We start from the raw sequence: 25,125 nt of genomic DNA, 5'->3' as shown, positions 1-25,125 counted from the left end.
AAAAAATATATATATATATATATATATATATATATACTGTATATATATATATATATATATATATTCTATAAAAGAAAGAAATTCATACAGGTTTGGAATGACATGAGGGTGAGTAAATTAACCAAATTTTTCATTATTGGGTGAGCTATCTCTCTAACATTCTGCTCCATTGTTGAAAAGCTAATTAAGGTTATATAAGTGCTTTAGTAAAGAAAGCTGCATTGGTTTGCTCTTAGTTGCAACCCTAAAACCTCACCTGCAGTAAAACTGGTAGCAGCAACAGCAAATCCAGAGGGAGACTGTTCACTGCAGGGCAGGGAAGGGAGATTTAACAGGTGGGTGCATCTGGATAAAGCCCAGTCTAGTGTATCGGAGCTCACTCTACCATGCTGCTTTTCACCCACTCTGGTCACTCACCTCCGTTCACTCCAGTCTGATATCTCAATCTTTTGTGTGTGCGTTACTGTGTCGTGCTTCATAAAGAGCTTGTAAAGCATTTGTCGTGCAGCCAGACGCGGTGAATGTGGCTCTCTGCCCTACATGTGGGCGTGGGTCTCCATTTTATGTTAGAGGAGGCGCTGTATGCGTGTGTGTGTGTGAATAGGTGAGGTGTGCGGAGGAGGAGGCAAAGAAGAGGCTTTGTCTCCATAGGTGGGTTTAACATTAATAAAACCTTCCTCCTCTCACTCAAGTATTTTTTGCAACCTCTTATGCCCCCTATTACAAGCTCTTCATCTTCACTCTCAGTCCCTCTCCCTCATTCACACCCAGAGTCCAAAATTAACACTTGACAAGTGCCAAATTAGAGTAAAAATTGACTTTGGTGAGTATACAAAATGCCCTGCTGTTAACATTTATTTATTTATACATTTTTATTTAAATGTGTGTCTATAATATTTTAGGAAATAATGAAATAATGCAACTTAGATATATTTAATGTCAGTAAAGGTTTTGCAATTTATCCAAAAATGCTAACTTAATTGTGCTTTGTCCCCCATTTAAACATGCACATAGAGATAATGCTAAATGCTAATTTCTTTCTGTAATCTGTGTGTGTTTGCACACACACCACATCGCACCTTTTAATGCATGGCACATACACATTTCCTGTGGGGGCCTCCTCTTGTGTCCTTCATGGAGACTGTAATTACACAGTGTTCTCTGTGATTTTTCACCCCTGAAGAGGCTGTGCTGAAGGAGTTGGAGGGAGAGAGAGAAAGGATGTGATGAAGAGTGAGGCATTTAATGAGCTCAAGCTTTTCTCCTCGAGCCCTTCAACCTCATGCTAACAGGCATGAAGACACAAACGTCTGTTGGAAAACACACACAGCTTTAGTTAGCTTGCATCTTTTTACTATTACAAGACATGTATGGCCAAAAGCATGTGGACAACCAAACATCACACCAATATGCACATTTTCATTAATAGGAATCTTGTCCTTCCTTAAGGTTCTGCTCCTCTGGGAATGCCCTTGACTAGATGTTGGAACATGAATGCAAGTTTTCACAGGAGCATAAGTGAGGCCAGGCACTGCCGTTGGGTGAAGATTTGACTTAATTGGAGTCTCCACATACTTTTGACTGTGTAGCTAATTATACTTACTTAAGCCTAACCAAAACCAAAAATAAAACATTTGACATTTCTAGAATAATGAAGACATTGTGTCTTTATGAACCATTTTCGATAGTTCTGATTACACCATAAAAAGAAGGTTTATCAGATTTAAAGGGTTATTTCACCCAAAAATGAAAATTAGCCCATGAATTACTCACCCTCTAGGCATCCTAGGTGTATATGACTTCTTTCAGATGAATCCAGTCAGAGTTATATTAAAAATTGTCTTTGATCTTTCAAGCTGTTTAATGGTTGTCAGCAGGTTTTGCAGTTCATCAGTCCAAAAGAAGTGAAATAAAGTGCATCCATCCATAATAAAAAGTGCCTCACACGGCTCCGGGGGGTGAACAAAGGCCTCCTGTAGCGAATCGATGCGTTAGGAGAAAACAACCATAAGAAAAATAACCATATTTAAAACGTAATAATCAATTAAATCTAGCTTGCACTCACTATTGTACACGGAAGCAGCTCCGGGGCGGATGACGTATGAGATCAGCTTTGTGCATGCGCTGCTCAGAAGTGACGAACACGGAAGCGCAGGGGAGAGATCAAAACAAAACAACGGTCACGAATTAGAAGTACAAAACGAGGATTTGTAAAGAAGAATGTTGGAGGATTTCGATATAAGCCAAGAGGAGATTGGTTTTCCTTTGCTAAACTAAGGAAACTTTGCTTCCTTTGCTCCTTTAAACAAACGTTGGTTTTCACGAGTCTCACCGGCACATGCACAATGCCGACATCTTACATCATCCTCCTGGAGCTGCTTCCGTGTACAACTATTGGCGCAAGCTAGATTAAAGTGATTATTACATTTTGAATATGGATATTTTTCTTACAAAAACGCATCGATTCACTACAGGAGGCCTTTGTTCACCCCCCGGAGCTGTGTGAGGCACTTTTTATTATGGATGGATGCGCTTTATTTCACTTCTTTTGGACTGATGAACTGCAACACCCGCTGACTGCCATTAAACAGCTTGGAAGATCAAAGATCATTTTTAATATAACTCTGATTGGATTCATCTGAAAGAAGGAAGTCATATACGCCTAGGATGGCTTGATGGTGAGTAAATAATGGGCTAATTTTCATTTTTGGGTGAACTATCCCTTTAAGTTAATGGGTAGTTAAAGGCGTTAACTATCCATTGTCAGCAATCTTATGCCTGTACTTGTTATGTGGCTAAAATAAACACTTTTGTCTTTTCTTTTAACTTTTCTTCCTATCAAGTTTCTCTCTGTCTATGAGGCTTTATGCACCCCACTTTCTCATTTAATTTTACATAATTTTACATTTATTTTATTTTATTATTTAATATTTACACTACTGTTCACAAGTTTGGGGTCAGAAAGATTGGTTACACTTTATTTTGATAGTACACTTTAGACATTCTACTAACAGTAAGTAACTTTGCAACTACATGTCAACTAATTATCATGAATTCACAACTACATGTCTACTAACTCTCAGATTAGACTGTTAGGTTAGATTTAGGGTTAGTCGAATAAGTTGACATATACTTGCAAAGATTCTTATAGTCAGTATGGTGTATGTTGTGGGTCCATCAAAGTAAAGTGTTAGAAGATATTAAGCAGACAGTCTACTAATACTCTAATGACTGCTAGTTGACATGTAGTTGCAAAGTTACTTACTGTTAGTAGAATGTCTAAAGTGGACTATCAAAATAAAGTGTTACCGAAATATTTGTTTTTGTTTGCTTTAAAGGGGTCATTTCATTACACCAAATACACAAAATAATGTTCTTTTTAGCAACATCATATGACCCCTTTAAATGAATCAAAAGTGACAGTAAAAGGCTTTTATATAATTGCACAAGATTTCGGTTTAAAATAAATTGTGTTCTTCTCATCAAAAAATCCTGAAAAAAAATGTATGTTTAAAATATTAAGCAGCAAAACTCTTTTCAACAATGATAATAAGACATTTTTTTTGTGCACCGAATCAGTCCATTGAAACAATTTTGGAAGGATCATGTGACACTGAAGACTGGAGTAATGGCTTTGCCATCACAGGAATAAATTACATTTTGAAATATATTATAATACATAACAGCTACATTAAACTGTAATAATATTTCACAACATTTCTGTTTTTACTGTATTTTTGATCAAATAAATGCAGCCTTTAATTCTTTGAGTCACCTCATGTAGTTTTCTTGTGGATTGTCATGGACATGGAAACTGTTACTCATCCATTCATGTGTTCATCTCAAATCTTTGGAGGACATATATTGAGAAGTATCACAATGCAGGTCCAATGCAGGAAAAGCCTCATAGACACGACTCCTTCACTTAACTTTTTGTTTGCTGCTCTTACACAGGGCTGCCCAGAAGCTGAACCTCTCCAAACGAAAGAAGCCTCAGCCGCTTCCGCCCTCCCCACCTGACCCAGAAGAGCCGTTCTTCTACACTGATGGCTTCAGCGCTGCCCTGCAGCTCTCGCCCCCGCCTGTACCCCCATGCCTCCTCAGGGCTGGGTCAAAGGTTAAGGACAGCCCTGGGATGGGAAAGGTACAGTAAAGTCATCATTGCTAAAACGAAACTACTTTGTTTGGCCTTCCAAAAGAGGATGATATCCGCTTCGTCATGCCTAGAGCTGATCCGTGCTGGTCTCAAAGGAAATACATCAACTTCGCGCTCTGGATTGCCGGATCGGCTTTCACTGTGGGTCGTCACATGTGGTTGCTGCAAGCCCGCCGGCCGTTAAAGGATTTGCCACTGATGATTCAAACGCGAGTTTTGAGCAGTGTAGAGTAGCGCTTATTGTTTGTCATTTCTCCGATCACAAATGCAGACATAGTTTTATGTTTACATGCCGCGATGCAACGCAACGCGTAAAAGGACAGTATAAATCATTATAATCCGTAATTATGTCCCCACTGGATGCAACAAATGCCTCGTTTATAATAGGGTTTAATGTTTTTGTCTCGTCGCTCCGGGACACGGCATCACAGTATGGTAAGCGGCGTAACATTTCCGTCACACGCTTGAGGTATTCGGCCAATCACAGCGCACTGGATAGCTGGCCAATCAGAGCACACCTCGCTTTTCAGACCGCTGAGCTTTGTAAAAATCAACACGTTTCAGAAAGGCGGGGCATAGAGGAGAAACAGTAATGTACAGTATGTGGAAAATAATGTGTTTTTTGAACCTTAAACCGCATAAACACATTTCATTACACCAAATACACAAAAAAAATTCTGTTTAGCAACATCATATGACCCCTTTAAGAAGTTTTTTTGTCTCCTATACCAGTTTTTTTTAGAGATTTTTGGATGGGAATGGTTTGTAAAGCATGATCAAAGCCTAGATGATTAAGGTTGTGCCAAAATTATTGTTGTCTGACAATGACTAATAGGTAATCTTGAAACCATGTTGACCGCTTATACAGCATTTCAAAATTGTAGAGAATTTTTTCTTCTTTATTAATTAAATGAGATCATGTATAAACCCCTGGTTGCCCTCTGCTTAAGAATGCCCCGTGAGTTTATCGATTTGGCTAGTTCTCGGGTTACCATCAAAGCAGACTGTGTGACAGCATGGGTTGTGGCCCAGTTGTCCTGATTCCCAGGCTGTTGGAATTCCAAGAAGCTCCTTCGGAATGCCAGACAGCATTCCTTGTTGTACGTGACTGAAAGGCCGTGGGAGTGGGAAAAGCAATGTATGAAAACAGAAGGGTCAGAGAATGACATCAGGGGGCATTTGAATGAAAGGCTTATTTCTCTCTCAAAATAGAGCTGTTTATTAGTGCTGAACAGTCTGAGTGCACAAATGCTTATGATATCCAATGACTCAAGAGCCATTCATATTAGTCTTGTCCGTGGATTATTTGAATTTTTGTGAAAATTACAGTAAAAGTAGATTAAATGTAACTAAACTAATAAAACATCTCCCTTGGGGATGCATGATATTAAAATGTTATCCAACACTGGTAAGCTGATTATTGGTTTCATATTAACTGACAGGTATTAAAATTCTATACAGGTTTGTTTGAATTCATAAAAGATAAAAAACTAAAACAATCAAATAAAATGTTTTAAATGCTGCAAGTGAATTTTATGCTTCACAAAATTTATTGTACCCACATTTATAATGTACAGAATGAAAAATGAGATTTGCTGAAGATTTCTTTTAAAAGTGTTTTAAATTAGTGTTTTTTTTTTTAGATTAACTTAATTGGCATAGTGCAAATGTTATCTGAATGTAAAAAAACAGTATTAAATATCCAATATCAACCAATACCAATTAAATAAAAAAAAGTCTAATAATGGCCAATAATAGTCATGGTGCCGATATACAGTATTGTGCATACCTAGATCGTCCTAATGTGTTCTTTAAGGCAGTACACGGAACATAACTTGTTTTGCCTATTAAAATGCCATAAGTCTCAGTGACTGGATGATCACTGTCATGCTAAAGCATGTTGGTATCCATTAGGCAAAGCACTTAATCCCAGGTCACTCCAGGGGGACTGTTTCTGCAATTAGTGTACTTTGAGTCACTTTGTATAAAGAGCATCTGCTTAATATTAACCTACTAACCATAATGAGCTGAGGTCATGCCCTTTCACTGTCTTCTCTGGAACATCTGTACATATACTGCTACATCTTGTCATGTAACTGACAGTTCCATATATATACTCTCTCATGGGACTCTCTAGAGCAGTGATCCTCAAATCTGGCTCGCGAGATCCACTTTCCTGCAGAGTTTAGCTCCAACCCTGTAATCAAACAAACCTACCTGTGTTTTTCTAATGATCCTGAAGACATTGATTAGCAAACTCAGGTGTGTTTGATTAGGGTAGAGCTAAACTCCTCAGGAAAGTGGATCTCGCGAGCCAGATTTGAGGATCACTGCTCTAGAGCATCATGAGCATCTCAGCATGTTGCCGCTATTTTGGGTAACAAACTCATTCCTTTCCTTAACACCCCCTGGAGGTCTAAAAGCCATGGAAGATTGCACTGACCCACGTATGACCCTCCTCCAGCACGGGTGATGCACTTTAAATAAATTCAAAGAGATGGGACCCATTAGAGTCTGCTTTTGGACGACTTCTCTGTGGGAAAGTAAGAAGATAATGTGTGTTCTTAGCATAAGATAGTATACTATAATAGACTGCTGACTCATAAACACCAGCAGGTGGTGCAGGTTTATATTGCGTCATGTCTGCAGGGAGATGATTCGCTCATTAAGAATGGTGAGGTCACCTGAGTTACTTCACAAAATGCATCCAGACATCTCTGGAGGAGTCAGCTTATTACATCATCCTCATATCCATTGCAGTTGGAGGGCTATGTGAATAAAGCATTTTCCTTCCCTTAATTGTTCACCCGATTGTGTTGATGCATTGTGCAAACACAGCATTAGAAAATGTGCACAATGGCATTAAAAGTTTTCTAAAGTCACACCAAAGGCAGGCAGCTGTAAGTTTTTAATGAGTTTTATCAAGAAAAAGACAGTGAAGTGATCGCTAGTAAGCCCCACTGAGTTGAAGTATGTTGCCTGCTGATTTTGAGACGCTTGTAAAGGAAATGGTTATGAACACTCTCATTTTTTTTATTTGTGGAGAAAGGAAACGTCAAAGTGCTTAGAAGGCAGCAGGTAGAGAGGAACAGGTGATTGTGGGAAGGCAGCGCTAATGCAGTGAGGGTAATGGAAGTAAATTTGTGTGGAAAAGACTGATTGACACATCACTGTTGCTTTTGCATTCAAGGGAATTGCTTAATTTGCCTTTTTATTGCAAGTTCAAAAAAATGGATTTGAATTGTATAATTTATAAATGCTCAAAACTCATAGTAATTAAAACACTAAAGGATTTTCTATCATAATAAGCTATTGTTTTTCAATACAGGGTGATCACTTGCTGTCAGATTTAGTTGCAGTTGTGTTGGGTTTTTAAAACAATTATTTCATTTCATTTTATTATTGGACCTTTATCCCCAAGCTTACTAAATTAAAATTTCTGGACTACCATGTCAACCCCTATGTTGTAAAAAAGTGTTTTATATTTAGTTTTGTTTTATCTTGCCTAGGGTACTAGTGACTTTTAAAGGGGTCATGATATGCCTTTGTTTTTTATTTTGTACTGTTCTCTGAGGTCCACTTATAATGTTATCAAGATTTTTACATCAAAAAACATAATTTAGAAGTAAAAGGCTATTTTCTGTCCTATTTTGACTCCCCTCATCAGGGTGCTCTGTTTGAACTGGCGTGGCGGATTGTAGACTCGGAAGTAAATGGAATCACACTTGTCGTGTGACATCAGATCCAATATAGTCAGCACAGCATTGTCTTTTAGTTTCAGTCTTTCTGAAAATCATCCATCGAATTGTGACTTGTTTGTAAATGAATCCGCAGTAAAATTAAGTAAACAAAGGACCAAGTACTTACTGACGCAGTCTGGCACCTCAAAAATAAAGTTCATCAAATACAGTAAAGTTAATCATTTGGTTTCTGTGTAGACCTGCGTTTGCCGCTCTTGTCATTTACCTATGACGTGCGCGAATCGGTGGGCGGGGCTAAACAGGCAGCGATGTAGAAGCAGGTGTTGATCTTCTGCGGAGGCAGCGCTTAACCACACTAGTACATCATAGAGTGGCATATTCCACAACCTGTCACCACTGAGTTGAAGTATGTTGCCTGCTGATTTTGAGACGCTTGTAAAGGAAATGGTTATGAACACTCTCATTTTTTTTATTTGTGGAGAAAGGAAATGTCAAAGTGCTTAGAAGGCAGCAGGTAGAGAGGAACAGGTGATTGTGGGAAGGCAGCGCTAATGCAGTGAGGGTAATGGAAGTAAATTTGTGTGGAAAAGACTGATTGACACATCACTGTTGCTTTTGCATTCAAGGGAATTGCTTAATTTGCCTTTTTATTGCAAGTTCAAAAAAATGGATTTGAATTGTATAATTTATAAATGCTCAAAACTCATAGTAATTAAAACACTAAAGGATTTTCTATCATAATAAGCTATTGTTTTTCAATACAGGGTGATCACTTGCTGTCAGATTTAGTTGCAGTTGTGTTGGGTTTTTAAAACAATTATTTCATTTCATTTTATTATTGGACCTTTATCCCCAAGCTTACTAAATTAAAATTTCTGGACTACCATGTCAACCCCTATGTTGTAAAAAAGTGTTTTATATTTAGTTTTGTTTTATCTTGCCTAGGGTACTAGTGACTTTTAAAGGGGTCATGATATGCCTTTGTTTTTTATTTTGTACTGTTCTCTGAGGTCCACTTATAATGTTATCAAGATTTTTACATCAAAAAACATAATTTAGAAGTAAAAGGCTATTTTCTGTCCTATTTTGACTCCCCTCATCAGGGTGCTCTGTTTGAACTGGCGTGGCGGATTGTAGACTCGGAAGTAAATGGAATCACACTTGTCGTGTGACATCAGATCCAATATAGTCAGCACAGCATTGTCTTTTAGTTTCAGTCTTTCTGAAAATCATCCATCGAATTGTGACTTGTTTGTAAATGAATCCGCAGTAAAATTAAGTAAACAAAGGACCAAGTACTTACTGACGCAGTCTGGCACCTCAAAAATAAAGTTCATCAAATACAGTAAAGTTAATCATTTGGTTTCTGTGTAGACCTGCGTTTGCCGCTCTTGTCATTTACCTATGACGTGCGCGAATCGGTGGGCGGGGCTAAACAGGCAGCGATGTAGAAGCAGGTGTTGATCTTCTGCGGAGGCAGCGCTTAACCACACTAGTACATCATAGAGTGGCATATTCCACAACCTGTCAGATTGGCTTCAATATAAGCTGTTTTTAGACTAACGAGAAAGTTTTGAGTTCTGAAACTTACATAATGTTTTTATAGCACAATGACCTCTTATATGTACAAAAAAAAACAAAATTTAAAAGCTCCTGGTCTTCTATCTATTTATTGGAAGGGAAAGCTTAGTCTGCAACAGTCATTAATGCTGAACATGTCAGTATGAGTAAGGAACATAGTGAACCTGATCGGGGAACAGAGATCCTTATTCTCTGCCAATTGAATTCTTTATCTCAGTGGAGGACTGTAAACTTCAGGGGCTGTTTGTTGCTGAAAGTGTCCCTAGTGGCAGAGCTATAAAATAAGGTGTTAAACACAGACAGTCGAGTACATTATTGCTTCATTGAGTAGGTGTAATAATGAACAGTTCTGCCTCAGTCATGTTTCACTTTGCTATCAATCATGTTTATGACTAAAAAGGGAATAGATGTTGCATCCATCCTTTGTGTTAAGTACATCATTTTAATATATTTTAATCTATTTAAAATGTCATTTATTCCTGTGATGGCAAAGCTGAAGAAGTCTTCAGGATCACATCTTTCAGAAATAATTCTAATAAGCTGATTTTAATAAGCTCAAGAAACCTTTCTTATTATCATCAATATTGATAACAGTTGTGCTACTACTACTACTACTAATATTTTCATGAAAAACGTCATATATTTTATGTATTTGTTAGTATTCAGTGTCTATAAAGTGTCTAGTCAGAACATGGTTGGTCTGTTTTCTGAATCCAGCCACACTTTATAGAAGGATGTCCCCTGTGTGGGAGCAGAAGGGCTTCTGATGATTACATGCTTTCAACTTTGCCAGTATGAGGGGAATTCTTGGCCAGGAAACTGAAAGACAATATTCTCAAACCACTCAATAATTGTGTGAATTAGTGGGTGGGAGGGTGCAATTACAGCCGTATGCTTTGAATTCAGAAGTAAAATAAAAAAAGAACGTGTCACAAATAAAATGATGTAGGAAAATAATTATGATATGAATATAATTGTGTGCTTTGCAGGTGAAAGTAATGGTGAGGATATGCCCTGCCAAAGGATCGCGAGACACCTCAGAATCCATGTCCTTTCTCAAGGTAGACGCCCATAAGAAACAGCTGACCTTTTGTGAGCCACCCACCTGCACACGCTCCACTTCTGCCACCGCCCCAAAGATGTTTACCTTTGATGCCATCTTTACCCAAGATGCTTCACAGGTACAGTAATGGTATAAATGCTTCAATTTTTGGCAATCAGCATAATCAAAGCAAGCATTTTACAAGTTATACCAAGGAGATATCCACTATTTCCCGTCTGTACTTATAATTTTATTTTGAACAAAATCTTCACAGAATTGATGTCAAACAGGCATGACATCTATGCTGAGATCAAAGCAATGCATAAGGGAGATATTCAGTTTCGCTTGGTTTGCGAGGTAGATAAAAGGTTTGGGTTGGTGAGTTGAGGTTATCGTTCCGAGCCCACAGCACCTGAAAGGATCTCAGAGGAAAAGATAACATTGCTCTTTTCTCTGCTTCCTCCTGAACTCTTTGGGAGTTTGGAGTCTTTGGGTTTCCTGTCCTAGAAACATCAGGTCTGATGATCAATGACTACCCCACATTGTTCGCAACAAAAGAGGCTTTGAGCGAGCACACATCAGAGGTGGTTCTTACAACAACACTGTCAAAGCTTTCCTCAAGCTGCAAAATACACACACATAATTCCAGGGTTTGAAATCTTCATCTGTGTCCTTACTGTATTCTGCATCTCTTTGGGAAGTTTGCAAGGATGAGCAAGGATCAAGTTTGCAAGGCTCTATCCCTCTGTCGATCGTTCTGTCTGTCTGTCTGTCTCTCTGTCTCTCTGTCTGTCGCTCTGTCTGTCTGCCATTCTATCTCTGACTGTCTATCTGTCTGTCTGTCGTCTGTCACGCTGTCTGTCTGCCATTCTATCTCTGACTGTCTGTCTATCTGTCTGTCTGTCTGTCTGTCTTTCTGTCTGTTATTATAGCTATCTGTCTGTTTGTTGCTCTGTCTATCTGTCTGTTTCTGTCTGCCTATCTGTTTGTCGCATTGTCTGTTGTTCTATCTCTGTCTCTGTCTGATCATTCTATCTATCGTTCTGCCATTCTTTCTGTCTCACCTTTGTCTTTTGTCTGTCTGTCTGATGTCTGTCATCCAGCCTGTCTGTCGTTCTTTCTGTCTGTCTACTGTTTTAACTATTTATCTGTCTGTCCATCTGTCTATCTGATGTCCTGTCTATCATTCTGCCAGTCTGTCATTATATGAATCTGTCAATCTACTGTTCAATCGTTCTTTCTGTCATTCTTGAGTTTGTCTGTCAATCTGTCTGTCCGTCTGAATATAAATACTGTATGTACAACTAATAAAACAGTTTGAGTTGGTGTTTAAATCTGGGTTTGTGTCCTCAGGCGGAGGTGTGCTCGGGGACAGTGGCAGAGGTTATCCAGTCTGTGGTTAACGGGGCAGATGGCTGCATCTTCTGTTTTGGTCAAGCCAACCTCGGTTAGTAGACATCTATTCAAGTAGCCCATATTTGACAGTTATTAACTTTATAATAATGCATTGTTCAGAATGCAGTTTTGATGGAGTAGCCTTCAGTCACATGAGGCGAAAGGAAAATCGTCACAAAATACACTGTTTTGGCTGCATTGGAAATTTCCTAACAAGGAGGCAGGGAAAATGCGGGGAGGGCTTATGTGTTTGAGCAGTAATAGCAGTTTGTTGAACACAGAGTGCCCTCGTTTTACACTTTGTGTTTGAAAAGCGCTCAGTTTCTCTCTGTCCTACTCTCTTGTTGATCAGCCCCTCACTGTGAGAGACTGTGTGCCTCCCACCGTGCTGCTTCAATCCCCCATAGTTAGCTTGGCTGCTCATTTGCTCTGCTTTAGCGTGGTATATTCTCTCATGACTAACATCCTTGTGGGTTAATTTTATTAGCTTAGGGGCATTTTACATAGACAGTACTATTATTAACACAAATCCTATTATAGACCTGCTCTTATATCATTAAGGAGTTAAGTCAAGCTAAGTTAATCAGTTGACAGTGTAATTTTTATCATGTCTACGTTGACCTGCTCCCTTTTTTCTATCAATTTTCACTTTAAATAATATAAATTTTATCTGCAGTCGTCCAACAACTTTTGAATGTTTGGTTACATCCCTCATTAGCAATAGCCAGTTGTTGTTTTTTTACTTCACAGGCAAAAGCTACACAATGATTGGCAGGGACAGCTCTACACAGAGCTTGGGTGTGGCACCCTGTGCTATCTCTTGGCTTTTCAAGCTCATCGAGGAAAGGAAAGAGAAAGCTGGCACACGATTCTCCATCCGCGTGTCTGCTGTGGAAATCTGTGGCAGGGAGGAGGTGCTGCGAGACCTGTTGGCTGACTTTTCCACAGGGACTTCCCAGGACAGTCAGCGTGCAGGAATTTCCTTGCGAGAGGATCCGGTCTGTGGATCACAGGTGCATAGAGCTTGTTAATAATAGAGCATGGTGCTAGCAATACCAAGGTTATGTGTTTGATTCCCAGGGAATAGATTAAATAGATAAATTAGGTTTTTAGATAAAAATTTTGAAAAATGTAACATAATTAGGTGCCACAGTCTTTTTTTATGTACACTAATGTTCAAAGGTCTCATGCTCATTATGGCTGCATTTATTTAATAAAAAATACAGTAAAAAATAGTAATATTGCGAAATATTATTACAATTTAACTGTTTATAAATTACTACAATATAACTGTTTTTTTATTTTAATATATTTTAAAATAAATAAATATAGATGTAATTATTAACATATTTTTAAAATAAATACATGTAATTTATTAATTTACTGTTTATTCCAGTCTTTAGTTTCACAGAATCCTATTATTATCAAAGTTGTAAACAGTTGTGCTGATTAATATTTTTGTGAAAACCCTCATACATTTTTTTTCTGAATTATTTGATGATTACAAAGTTCAAAAGAACAGCATTTTTTAAAAATATCAATATTTTTAAATATTCTTAATAATGTCTTTACTGTCACTTTTGATCAATTCAATGGATCCTTGCCAAATAAAGTGTTAAATTATTTCATAAAAAGAATCATACTGACCCCAAACGTTTGAGCGGTAGTATACAGTAATCGCAAGTCACCATTCTTTGACTACTGTCCAAATGAAAATGTTCTTTAATCTAATTAATCAACATCAGTCTTCATTCTCTTTCTTTATCTCTGTGTCTCACTCTCACTTTAAAATGTGTCCAGCTGCAGAACCAGAGCGAGTTGCGGGCGTACTCTGCAGAGAGGGCGGCATTCTTCCTGGATGCAGCTCTGGCAGCACGCAGCACCAGCAGATCTGACTGTAAGGAAGAGGACCGCCGGAATTCTCACATGCTCTTCACCCTACACATTGCCCAGTACCGTATGGAGAAGAGCACCAAAACAGGAAGTATGACTTACTGTGCTCATTTTCACATTTATTTAGGAAAGCCTTATTGAAATGTGATATTTACAACAGAAGATATTTAATATATGGTTGTTTGTCTTTTAAGAGCATAATAGTTTACTTTCAATGTTGAGAAGAAATGCTAAAACAATATTTTGAGCCATACAACTTCCAGGGTTTAAAATAAAACAACTTCAAAGGCTATCTACCTCCACCTCAAAAATTAAGTTATAGCGCCTTATAACCGTCTGAGAATTCATATCATATATCTTCATGCATCATTAGTATTTTGAGAAGACTGTTACTGAGGGCGGCCGATACCTGACTTTTCCATTATCATGCTGTCCATGTTCACAGAGAGTATCAGTTACCTCAATTTAGTCCCGCTGATAACGGCTCTACGAGAATGCTAACAAGAATGGTTAGCACATTTTCATTACTGGGCGTAGCCATCCTGTCAAGTCAGCATGTCAACATTAGAATGATCATTAATATTGCGCTCCCGTCGCTGCAATGCAGGCTGGATTCTGGCCATTGACACTAGCCAGAATAGATTTTAATATGTAATGAGGCTGGAGTCTCTTCTGCAGAGATGTTTATAGAGCCCAGCATGAAATGAGAAGCGCTGGCTTTGTAAATCCTGCCGACGTGAGGTTAATGGCCTCCATCTCAGTGTGAAACAAATGCATCTTCTGTAATAATGCTGAATGAATTTTACTCTAGTGACCTACATGGGACTGTAATCTAACTAGCTGTAATTACTTTTATTGCTTGCTGTTTGATGGACTGCCAAGGATATTGAATCGCCACTTACCTAGCAGTGATCCTATATCTAACTGCTGTCTCATAAGGTCCCCTGCAACACTGTGATGTGTGGTACCTGTGGCCTTTTTGATGATACAATACTTTCTTCTGTCTCAGCTTAATGTGCAGAGCAACTACATAATTCGTAGGTTGTGTTTAAATGGGATTTTAAGCCCAAAGAGTCTTCAACATTGGGAGTCAATTTCTGTTTTAACAGGCTGTGTATAACTTTGCAGTGTCTGGGAGTCGTAGCCGTCTGCATCTTCTGGACTTGGGCAGTTGTGAGTCTGATTTGAGTCAAACGCGAGATGGAGGGAGAGGCCAGTGTCTGTCATTGGGTGCCCTTGGAAATGTCATCCTAGCCTTGGCCAATGGAGCCAAGCATGTGCCATACAGGTATGTGTTTTGAGGTTCAATTAATCAATATAAACCAATAGTGGGAGATGATATATCTCTGTTAATGGTGGTAATGTGTCTCTGAGCACACATTGAGTCCTCCTGATCTGCATCTGCAAGGGTTTCATTCTCACCCTCCTCAGATCAATGAAGCCAATTAGCCAGCTTTGCAGGGTGAGAAAGCAGCCAGGGTGAACTGGACTTGAGGTGGGATGTAGGCCTATTGATAGGAATGTGGGTCAGGGAGTAGCAGATTTATGCTGAAAGGAAATTACGAAATACTCACCGGAAGGTGGGATAGTAAATACAATGACGTGAGCAGAGAAAATGTATATTTTTCTTTCAAATGTGGCTTCAGAAAATAGCATCCTCCACAACAGAGTAAAATAAAAACATTCCAAATCAGGTCACCAGAAAGTTAGCATAATTTTCTTTGGATTCTTTTTATTCAAGGATGATTCATAATCCTCTATTTTAAGAGAACCTCTTAATGATGTTAGAGGGAAAAAGCAGAACGTTGTAAAGCCTAGCTTCCTTTTTGGCTAACGAGAATATTTTTTGATGTATAATTCAGAGACAGCAAGCTTACCATGCTGCTGAGGGAATCGCTGGGCAACATCAACTGTAGAACCACCATGATCACCCACATCTCTGACTCGCCAGCCAATTATGCCGAATCTCTCACCACTGTGCAGCTTGCCTCCCGTATTCACCGCATGAGAAAGAAGAAATCCAAGGTTTGTGATTCAAATTGATGTATTGATCATTTGAATAGTGTATGCTTATGTATTCATAGTTCTTTAAAAAAATAACTGACACTCATTCATGGTACCAAGATAATCATATAAGGCAGTAAGTCCTCCAATAAACCTTTCTAAAAGTAAAAAATGAAAAAGAGAAAAAGATGTTTTGGACCACTATTTATTGTGAAAATGCTTAGTAACTATATTATAATTATTTTAATTAACAATAATATTTTCCAGATTGTTTTTAATATATATTTTTTTGTAAATAATTTATTTTGACTTTGGTACAATGACAGCATGATATTTGCTAAAAGTATTTATTTTTATCAGCATTTTGTCTACATTTACTTTTTGTCTTTATACATTCTACAATAGGTCAAGACTGTAATTTTCCTAAATTACATTTTGGATTTTATTCATCAGAATCATTCACAATTTAAATAACGATTCATGCTTTGTCAGAGAAACAAATGTTACAGTGATAATTTAACTGCAAAATTTCTCTGTGACCTCTGTCATGTAATCAACAAATGTAATCAATGCATTTGTTCCAGAGGGAGAATAGCATGTAACCTTTCCCATCACAGAGGCAATTTTCACCATTATTAAGCTGTTTTGACAGAATATATTTATATTTTATAGACCTAAAAAATACTTTCCGTCTAACGTATGCATAGTATTGACAACTATTTTAGCTTCTCCTTTGGTATGCACTTTTCACCTTTGATATTGACATGCTGTTTCATGAAGGGATGTCTCTCTGAATATATTGCGTGCTGTGAAAGAGCTGTCTGCAAAGACATATTGAAGTCAGTTTGGTATGTTATTTTGTTCAGTATGCATCAAGTTCCTCTGGAGGGGAGAGCTCCTGTGAAGAGGGACACATCAGACGGAGACCCTTCTACCCTCGGACTGTGGCTCTTGACCCAGACCACCCTGCAATGTTATCCAGTGACCCAGATTACTCCTCCAGCAGTGAGCACTCATGTGATACAGTGATCTATGTGGGGCCTGGTGGGACCCCTATCTCTGATCGTGAACTCAGCGACAATGAAGGCCCACCTGCATTTGTTCCTATCATTCCCTCTCTGAACAAGAAGCGTGTAAAAGAGGGACCTAAATCTGATGGGGACCACCTCAAATGCAACACCTTTGCAGAGTTACAGGAACGGCTTGAGTGTATTGATGGTAGTGAGAGCACATCTATTTTCACCAGTGAAGGAAAAGGCCAACAGACGGCCTCCAAAAGTGAAGTGGAAAAAGCATCAGAAGGGGCTTCTGTATCAAACAGGACCGCCAAGTGTTCTCTTCAAAAGCCTGCGCACATGCAACATGGGGCAGCGTCTGAAATTAACACTACTTTAAGACAAGATTCAGAGCCTGTTGTGAGAGAGAAAGTTTTTATTAGAGGACCTATTCAAAAACCCAATGCCTCTTCATCCTTGCAGAACATCTCAAAGACCTCAGTTTTGAATACCGAGTGTGGCTTAGCCACACGGACACCTCCAGTAGGTATGAGCCAGCAAGCCCTAAGGCAGAGAGAACGCAATGACTCCCCAATTACTGGCAGATCCCATCACCTCAGTAGAAGTCCTATGGAAATGAGCCATCTACGTGCTACTCTGAGGAACAGGTGCCTCGAAAGGGATGTTTTAAGGACTACAGTAACACTGCAGCAGCCTGTGGAGCTCAATGGAGAGGATGAGCTGGTGTTTACGGTGGTGGAAGAGCTACCTGCTGGTCTGGTTCCAGACAATGGGAGACCATCCAGTATCATTAACATCAACACAGACTGCTCTTTGCAGGCCCTGACATCTCACTCACGGCCTGTTAGCATTATCAGCAGCATCAACGATGAGTTTGATGCGTACACATGCCAGATGAACAGATCCCAGCTGAACCAAGGTGCTACTTCCAAGACACAGGAGGAATTTACAGCTGGCCATGCAACTGCACACTCTTCAGTCGGCTCCTGGTCTTGCAAGACAAATATTTGTACCCCAAGAAGTGATGAGACATCAAAGGGAGTGCACAAGAGACCAGTCAGCAGCTCCATGATGGATTTACCTGGTGGTTTACACACTGAGTCTTTCTCCCAACAAAGAACAAATAGTCCACTGGGTGACAGTGGAATTTGCTTTTCAGAACAAGACTATGATTCTGCAGGAGACAGTGGAAGGCATTTTGGTAGTCTTATGTCACTTGAAAGGTGTGACAGTTTAACCTCAGTGGGTTCCAAACCAATAACATCAAGGGAAAACAGTAATGTCAGTATCAGTAGCACTGGCAAATCTGCTAAAATGGTGCCAAAACCTGGGACACCCTGTTCAATATCTACACCAACCGTTACTTCCCCTCCATCTACTAGTGGAATTTGTAAGCTTGGACAAATAAAAGCCAGTATAACTCCTAGATCCATTGTTGGGAATGGCAACAAAGGGAAGACCTTGTCGAGTACTGGTTCAAAGTCTCTTAGCTCCTCCACCAAGTTCCTTGCCGTCTCAGCTGCTCGGAACACCAGTCTACCTCCAGCTGGAAAGCCCCCAACTCGCTCTGTCACAAGCTCCAATACTAAACAAGGAAGGGGCACTATTATGGGCACAAAGCAAGCGATTCGTGCAGCCAACAGTCGGGTCAGTGAATTAGCAGTTGGTAGCTCCAAGAAACACCTCAGGGGCTCTGACCAAGCAGATGACAACAATGATGCCAGAACTTCCAGTGAGACACCACTGGCTGCTCCTTTGCCTTCTCCTTACAGCAAGATCACAGCCCCTCGCCGTCCTCAGCGCTATAGTAGTGGCCACGGTAGTGACAACAGCAGTGTACTTAGTGGTGAACTGCCTCCTGCCATGGGGCGCACTGCGCTTTTTTATCACAGTGGAGGCAGCAGTGGCTATGAGAGCATGATCAGGGACAGTGAAACCACAGGCAGTGCATCGTCTGCCCATGATTCCATGAGTGAGAGTGGAGTGTCCACGTCCAGTCGAACAAAGGCCTCAAAATCTCCCAAAAAGAGATCGAATGGTGAGTTTTACTGGGAAACCACTCAGGGCACTATTTACTGGTGATCAATTCAAGATTTATTAGATGGCCTTCAAAGGTTAGAATGGAAAATAGGTAGTACAGTAAAGGTTGTTGTAATACGTGTTGTAATGTATCTAGACTATGATAATGAGGACCAAATATATTGCTTATTATTCCCATCCTAAAAATTATTTTTTAAATTTTAAATGAGTGTCTTAGCCAAGGTTTACATCACAGTCTTCTAGTATAACTGCCCCTACAAGCAGTCATTGGAGACAAATGGGGCCAAAATCTCCACTATGATGTTTCATACAGTCTGACATCAAAGACCATTGATGTTGCACAGTGTGCCATGGCTTTTACCTAAGATTCCACCGGGACAATAAATATTAGTAAAGCATCCCATCTAGCCAGTCAGTCTATTTAGGCCATTTAAATTTATGAACTCAAGGTTATTAGGCATTTCTGGTTTTTAATATGCACTCACCCTATTTTGTAATCTGCATTTACCCAAAAATCATTTTTACTTTAAATCCTGTAACCACTTGCAAGCCTCATAAATATTTAAAAGCATGCCAACAAACTCTGCTGTTCATCTCCGGCCCACATGAAGAGCATTACCCTGTGTGACCCCTCCAGGCCTGCAGCGACGCCGTCTGATTCCTGCTCCTCTGCCAGACACCTCTTCTCTGGGCAGGAAGGTTGGTGCAGCAGGCCAGTGGGTCGATCTACCTCCACTGGGGGGTGCTATGAAGGAGCCCTTTGAAATAAAAGTGTACGAAATTGATGACGTGGAACGCCTTCAGAGACGCAAAGAAGGGTTGACAGAGGTAAGAAGACAGTACGTCTGACAAGTGCATTCTATGCTGTTTGTATGCTAATCACTGAATTCAGTCTCATTCTGGTTCATTTACGAAGTGTATATCAAAAGTTCATGTAGTGTTCAAGTAGTTTATTTGCCAAGAAATGCTAAATCATTGGTTAAAAATAAATAAATAAAAAAAAGGTTACATTTTTTTTTTAAAATTGGTAATTGGTTAAAAACAAAAGTGTTAGCATGAGGCTAACAGGCTAGTAGAAGTGGAGTAAAGGTATTTCCCCAATATGTGACTTTATCCAGTTTATTTTTATTCTTCGTAAAACAATCCTACAATTGATTTTCAATCCTTTTCACTTTAGTGTTCAGCATGTGGCACCATCCCAGCATGGAGTAACATCAGTGTTTTATTTATGCTAAACCTAAAAGCATCTTATTGTAGCATGAGATTCTGATGTTTCTCACATTCCGTGACAAGTGCAGTTGTCAGTAATGAAGCTTATCTCTGTGACAATTACTTATGTTGGCTAATTGATTTTAGATTGGACTGATAGCTTTAGTTAGACAGGGATGACTGGTGTTGTAGGACAGAAAGAAGTGAGATTAGCTAAGGTCTCTCCAGAGAGAGGAAGAGATGGTGAGAGAGATAGAAGTAGAGAAAGCATTGGGGAGAGGGTCAGGGGTGCCTGTGATGAATGAGGTGTGGCTCCTCAATCTGTGGCCCGCCTGAATGGTCTTTATAGCCCACTCTATACAGCGTGTCTATGGGTCATTAACCGTTTCTCTGTGAGTTTCTAACCCTGATCACACAGGCAATTGTGTGGAGAAGACGAGAGGAAAAGACATTAACTCAGTCGAACGATGCTCTGATTTATTTTCAATTAAGAAAAAATGATCTCAGCTCGCATATTAGAGTCTGGCAGTTTGCTCATGAAGAATTAGGCTGTTCACCCTCTTGTTTTATGTGAATCTGTATGTATGTGGGTAGGAATTTGTATAACTGCTAAGTTTATTTATGTTTTGTAAAATTTAATTCTGTTTGCAGTGGGCATAGCATAAAAGCTTGAATGAGTTTTTCTTCATCTGTAGTTGACAAACCTGAGATATTTGCAGAAAAGAAGTAATTATTTTGCATTTTCATTTACTTTCTAATGGCCACCTGGTAGTGACACAATACACATGATAAGAGGAGGGTAATCTATACTGTAATTCAACCTTTCAGTAACAGGGTCCTCTTGAACATGATCTTTATTTTTAATCACTTAAGCAAACGTGCCTCTAGAAGACCAGCGAGCGTTTAACCTGGATGCTAATTTTATTTTCAGCTTAGCCCTAATTAATCTGACCAAAGGGCTGAGGACCTAAATCCTCTGTACAGGTTACGAGCATTGAATCAATTCGGCTTAAGCCATTGTACTTTAAATCAGCCTTGAGGACGGCCACACATAGTCTAGCAGGTGCTTGGAATAGGTGCAAGAGGTTTGTGGTTGACTGTAAGCAACTCACACTGCTGTTCCACACTTGCAGGGTTTGCAGTACTTTAACACCCGCCTTAGGATGCTGGAGAAGAGGCAGCAGCAGATCAGGGAGTTAAGAGCCAAGCACGAGAAGCTGAAAAAGGAGCTAGAGGATGCCAAGACTTGTCTCATGCTGGACCCCAGCAAATGGATGGGAGAATGTAAGTTCCCAAGTGTATATTATTGTCTAATGTCAGGGGTTTTCAAACTTTTTCTATTTTAATGAATATCAAATGATGGCCTTCCCTTTTTAAAGTATTATGGCAAACATATATTTTATTGTATGACCCATCTACACATGATTGTATCCTAAATTAAATCCTGTGATTTTGTTGTTACTGCACTAAATCCAAAGCAAATTATAAAAAAAAATATCTGAAGAATATTTACTTTGTATTAAGTTCATACAGTGTCTTTTTCCCATCTATTTATTGTTTAAAAACTAGGACTGTCAATAGAACAAAATAAATGTGATTAATCTCATGATTTCTGACTTTAAAAAGCTGAAAATTTGTGTCAAGCATATTTAACATCTCAAGTTGACAAGTTAACTTGCCTTGTTGATGCTAATTTTCCACTGGTCCCCTTGTGGTCCCTTTGACCTCAATTTGAAAACCTCTAATTTATGTGACACTGAATATTATCAAGTATTACACAAAAATATTATTCACACTTTTGTTTGACTGAACTTAGTGGTGTGGTATACATGAGCAACTCTGTTCATGCTACAAATTTCACAAACTTTTAGCCAAAAGGACATTTTTACTGTGACACTCTACCATACATCAAGGTCAGGAATGATTAATTTTACCATGCATCTTACACAGCATAAGTTTCCCAGTAATGTGATGTAGACTAATGGCTCCCTTTATGACTTTAATTTAAGTGTTTGAACTTAGTGCCAGAGGAGTTACAAGAAAATGCTGAGGTAATGGTGCATTCACAGAAATGTCTTGAGCATTGGCTACTTTGAATTGCTGCCTGAGACAATGTATTACAATAATGGATGACATTGGCTTTCTAGAATATTCTCCATAAATGTAAACTGTGACAACAAAACGATTTGTTGAGCTTATGTAAGTGTAATTCTCTTTCACTGAGCTAACTCTGGACACAGACTTTATAACAATGACCAGGATCTTAGACTTTCAAATACATTTGTAAAGACCTTCAGTATCAAACAGGGCAAGAAAATGATTTTAAGAAAATGAAGCTGAATCATGTTATTAGTACCGTTTACTCTACTGAGAATGAAAAAGAACATTGCTAGCAGTAAAGAAAGCTCTGCTGATTCTGTATGTCTGTTTTATTCTGTATTTGAATTACAACTATTACAAAGCACCGATACAACAACCTTGATATTGCAAAGTATCTGTCTCCACTTTGTTAGAAGAAACACTTTTGTAAACAGTATGTGGGAGAAAAATCTCAGGATGCCAAGGAATAATGTAGAGAAAATGGCAGGTGTATGGAGAGAGGGAGTGAATATGCGTGTCTGTGTGTGTTCTTGAATCAATAAGGTATTATTTTTCTCTTCTGCAAAAACTACCTGCCCACTGGCCAGGTGATGTTTACCATTCATGTGTGACTGCTGTCTTGGGTAAAGCTGTGATTGGGGCTGTCATGCTGTATAAATCAGCCCCTCTTCAGAGCCTAGTAAAATGAGGATTGTGTTTCTGCAAGCCCATCTCCCACACCAACCAACCATCACACGCAGAGATTTTTGTTTATGTCTTGAATGATAAAACTATCAATCTAGGTGTGTCAATAGGGCTGCATTGCACAGCACCTAGTCACATCTTTATTATGTAGTACAATAATGTGGCTTCTATGTGTGTATTTATGAGATTGCTTGACTTTTATATTTATACACATTTTAATTAGGACTGTATTCAAATTGATTATTCAGATTAAAATTAAAAACAAATTTACCACACAAATTATTATTTACTGAGAAAAGTCACCAAATAAAGATAATTTAAACATTAGGTTATTGTAGTGGACAAGTAACTCATTGAATAAACATTACAAAAAAGTAAATGTAGTCAGTATACTTTATTATTCATTTTATGTCTGTATTGTTGAATTTGTTTTTAAATTTATTTAAAGAATCTTTTACAAAATTAGAATGTTAAATTGGCCTACCATGGCATGTCATTTATTTAAAACATTTTTGAAATTAAATAAATTTAATTAAATGTCAAAATAAATGGTAAATTTACATCCCTAAGTTTTAAAATAATAATTTTGTTTGCATTTTTCACCCTTTTTTCCATTAGTTGATGTGGACCCTGACCTGGACCAGGAGTCGCAGGACTACCTGGAGGCTCTGGCTCAGGCCACAGGAGACCTGGAGTTTTGTGTCAACCTATGCAAGTCTCGTGTGATGATGGAAACCTGCTTCGATATCGCTGTGCCTGCGATCCCAGGACAGAGTGGACAACAGGAGATGGAGGTCTAGGAGAGAACAAAAAACAGGATGTTGTTTGCAAGCTAGCTGTGAGTTATGGCAAGAATGTTTTTTTCTGGGATTGAGACTGTCCTTCAACAAATGAAGATATTGAATAAGCATGGTTAGAAACTCCCTGAAATGCTGAGAAACAAAGAGACTGAATAGAATAAGAGCAAGACCGTGTCCTGAGATCTTCGTTAAACTTAACCAGGAAGTGCCTTAAACCAAAAAAAAAAACAAAAAAACAAATCCCAAGAACTATCTTTGTTTTATGATTGGTGCTAGTATTGAGACCAACTTTCCCAAGTACACTTTGAAAAACAAAGTATTTTGCATTGCAATGCAGTGTATAGTGTATTTATAAGAGCTAAAGTGTGTTTTAAAAATATCGTTTTAAGTATTAAACACAATAAAAAGTTAAGAAAAAAAAACTCCCCATACTATTGCCTTTTCTAATATCTAAATGACCACAATTAGAACTCTTCGACTTTTTTCTTCAGCATAATGCAAAAACGTGCTTGCCCCTGACAGATGTGATGTCACGCGATTGGATAAAGATGCTGAAGCAGTGGCACTGTCGTCTGTCTCATTCAGTTACAGCCGCTCTGCATAATGATTGGCTGTCTGATACAGATCTACTACTTTACCTGATTGGTGCAGCTGGTGGCAAATCAGAAATTAGAGCTTGTCTCAAACACTTCTCAGGACATCAAACCGAAGTGAGTTTGTACTTATGAATTTCAGTGTGTGCTGTATGCGTCATACTGAAATGTATGCATGTGTCTGTTCTTCTCTGATCATGCAACAACCAGCGTTAAGCTGGTTTCTTTTAGCGTGGTAAACAAATTCACTCTATCTACCTGAACTTCAAAAGATTATGCCTTTCTACACTGAAAATGAATATGTTCAGATATACAAACGGCTATCATCTGTTGACAATATCACAGCACAGGACCTTCTCCTCACTGTGTCCCGTGATTTATCTTCAGCCTCTAATGTTTGATGATTTTTGTTTGTCATGTTAATCCTTAAAGTGTCTCTGGAGAGAAGTGTGACTGCTGTTTCTCATAAAGAAACAAATAGAAGAGATTATTGGGATTTGCAAGGGTTTGAAGTAGAAAATGTGGCTATTTTTTTACATCTTACAAATCTTTCTTTGTTTTTGTTGTTGAATGATTCTTTGTTTAAACAGAGAAAAAAGTCTCAGGCTTTTTTCTCCAAGTTGCTGCATGATATTTTCGATTTGTTCTTCGTAAAATGTATTTAATTTCTTCCTCTTTGTTTTGTATGTTAGTCTGTGATTTCTACTAATAATTTAAGTTTAGCAGATTTGCCAAGCATTTAGACTTTTTCAATGTCTATGATGTTATCAGTGTTCCTGCTTTGTATTGTACAGTTTTTTATCCTTTTTAAAAACCATGTATAGACTCCTAAGTTTGCATTAACATAAAGTTATGAATAAAAATAATGTTTCCTCTTTATAATTCTTTGTGTGGCTATTTCATTTTTCTAC

The 25,125-nt window shown here is 38.6% G+C and overlaps 1 protein-coding gene across 1 annotated transcript in view; it reads left to right on the top strand.

Annotated features, from left to right (window-relative positions):
* Positions 1-24,718, top strand: part of LOC107659150 (kinesin-like protein KIF26A) — a 100,908-nt gene extending 76,190 nt beyond the window's left edge. Inside the window, exons 5-15 of the mRNA XM_016447988.1 lie at positions 3,955-4,144; positions 10,428-10,619; positions 11,834-11,927; positions 12,626-12,888; positions 13,676-13,859; positions 14,897-15,056; positions 15,631-15,793; positions 16,639-18,826; positions 19,466-19,656; positions 21,171-21,321; positions 23,440-24,718. Coding sequence (XP_016303474.1) covers positions 3,955-4,144; positions 10,428-10,619; positions 11,834-11,927; positions 12,626-12,888; positions 13,676-13,859; positions 14,897-15,056; positions 15,631-15,793; positions 16,639-18,826; positions 19,466-19,656; positions 21,171-21,321; positions 23,440-23,621 — 3,958 coding nt within the window. The 3' untranslated portion in view covers positions 23,622-24,718. The remainder of the gene's footprint in view (positions 1-3,954; positions 4,145-10,427; positions 10,620-11,833; positions 11,928-12,625; positions 12,889-13,675; positions 13,860-14,896; positions 15,057-15,630; positions 15,794-16,638; positions 18,827-19,465; positions 19,657-21,170; positions 21,322-23,439) is intronic.
* The last annotated feature ends 407 nt before the right edge of the window (positions 24,719-25,125 follow it).

The sequence above is a fragment of the Sinocyclocheilus anshuiensis genome, unplaced genomic scaffold (assembly GCF_001515605.1).
Source record: "Sinocyclocheilus anshuiensis isolate Anshui unplaced genomic scaffold, SAMN03320099.WGS_v1.1 scaffold423, whole genome shotgun sequence".
NCBI lineage: Eukaryota > Metazoa > Chordata > Actinopteri > Cypriniformes > Cyprinidae > Sinocyclocheilus > Sinocyclocheilus anshuiensis.
This window is presented reverse-complemented; position numbering and strand designations above follow the sequence as displayed.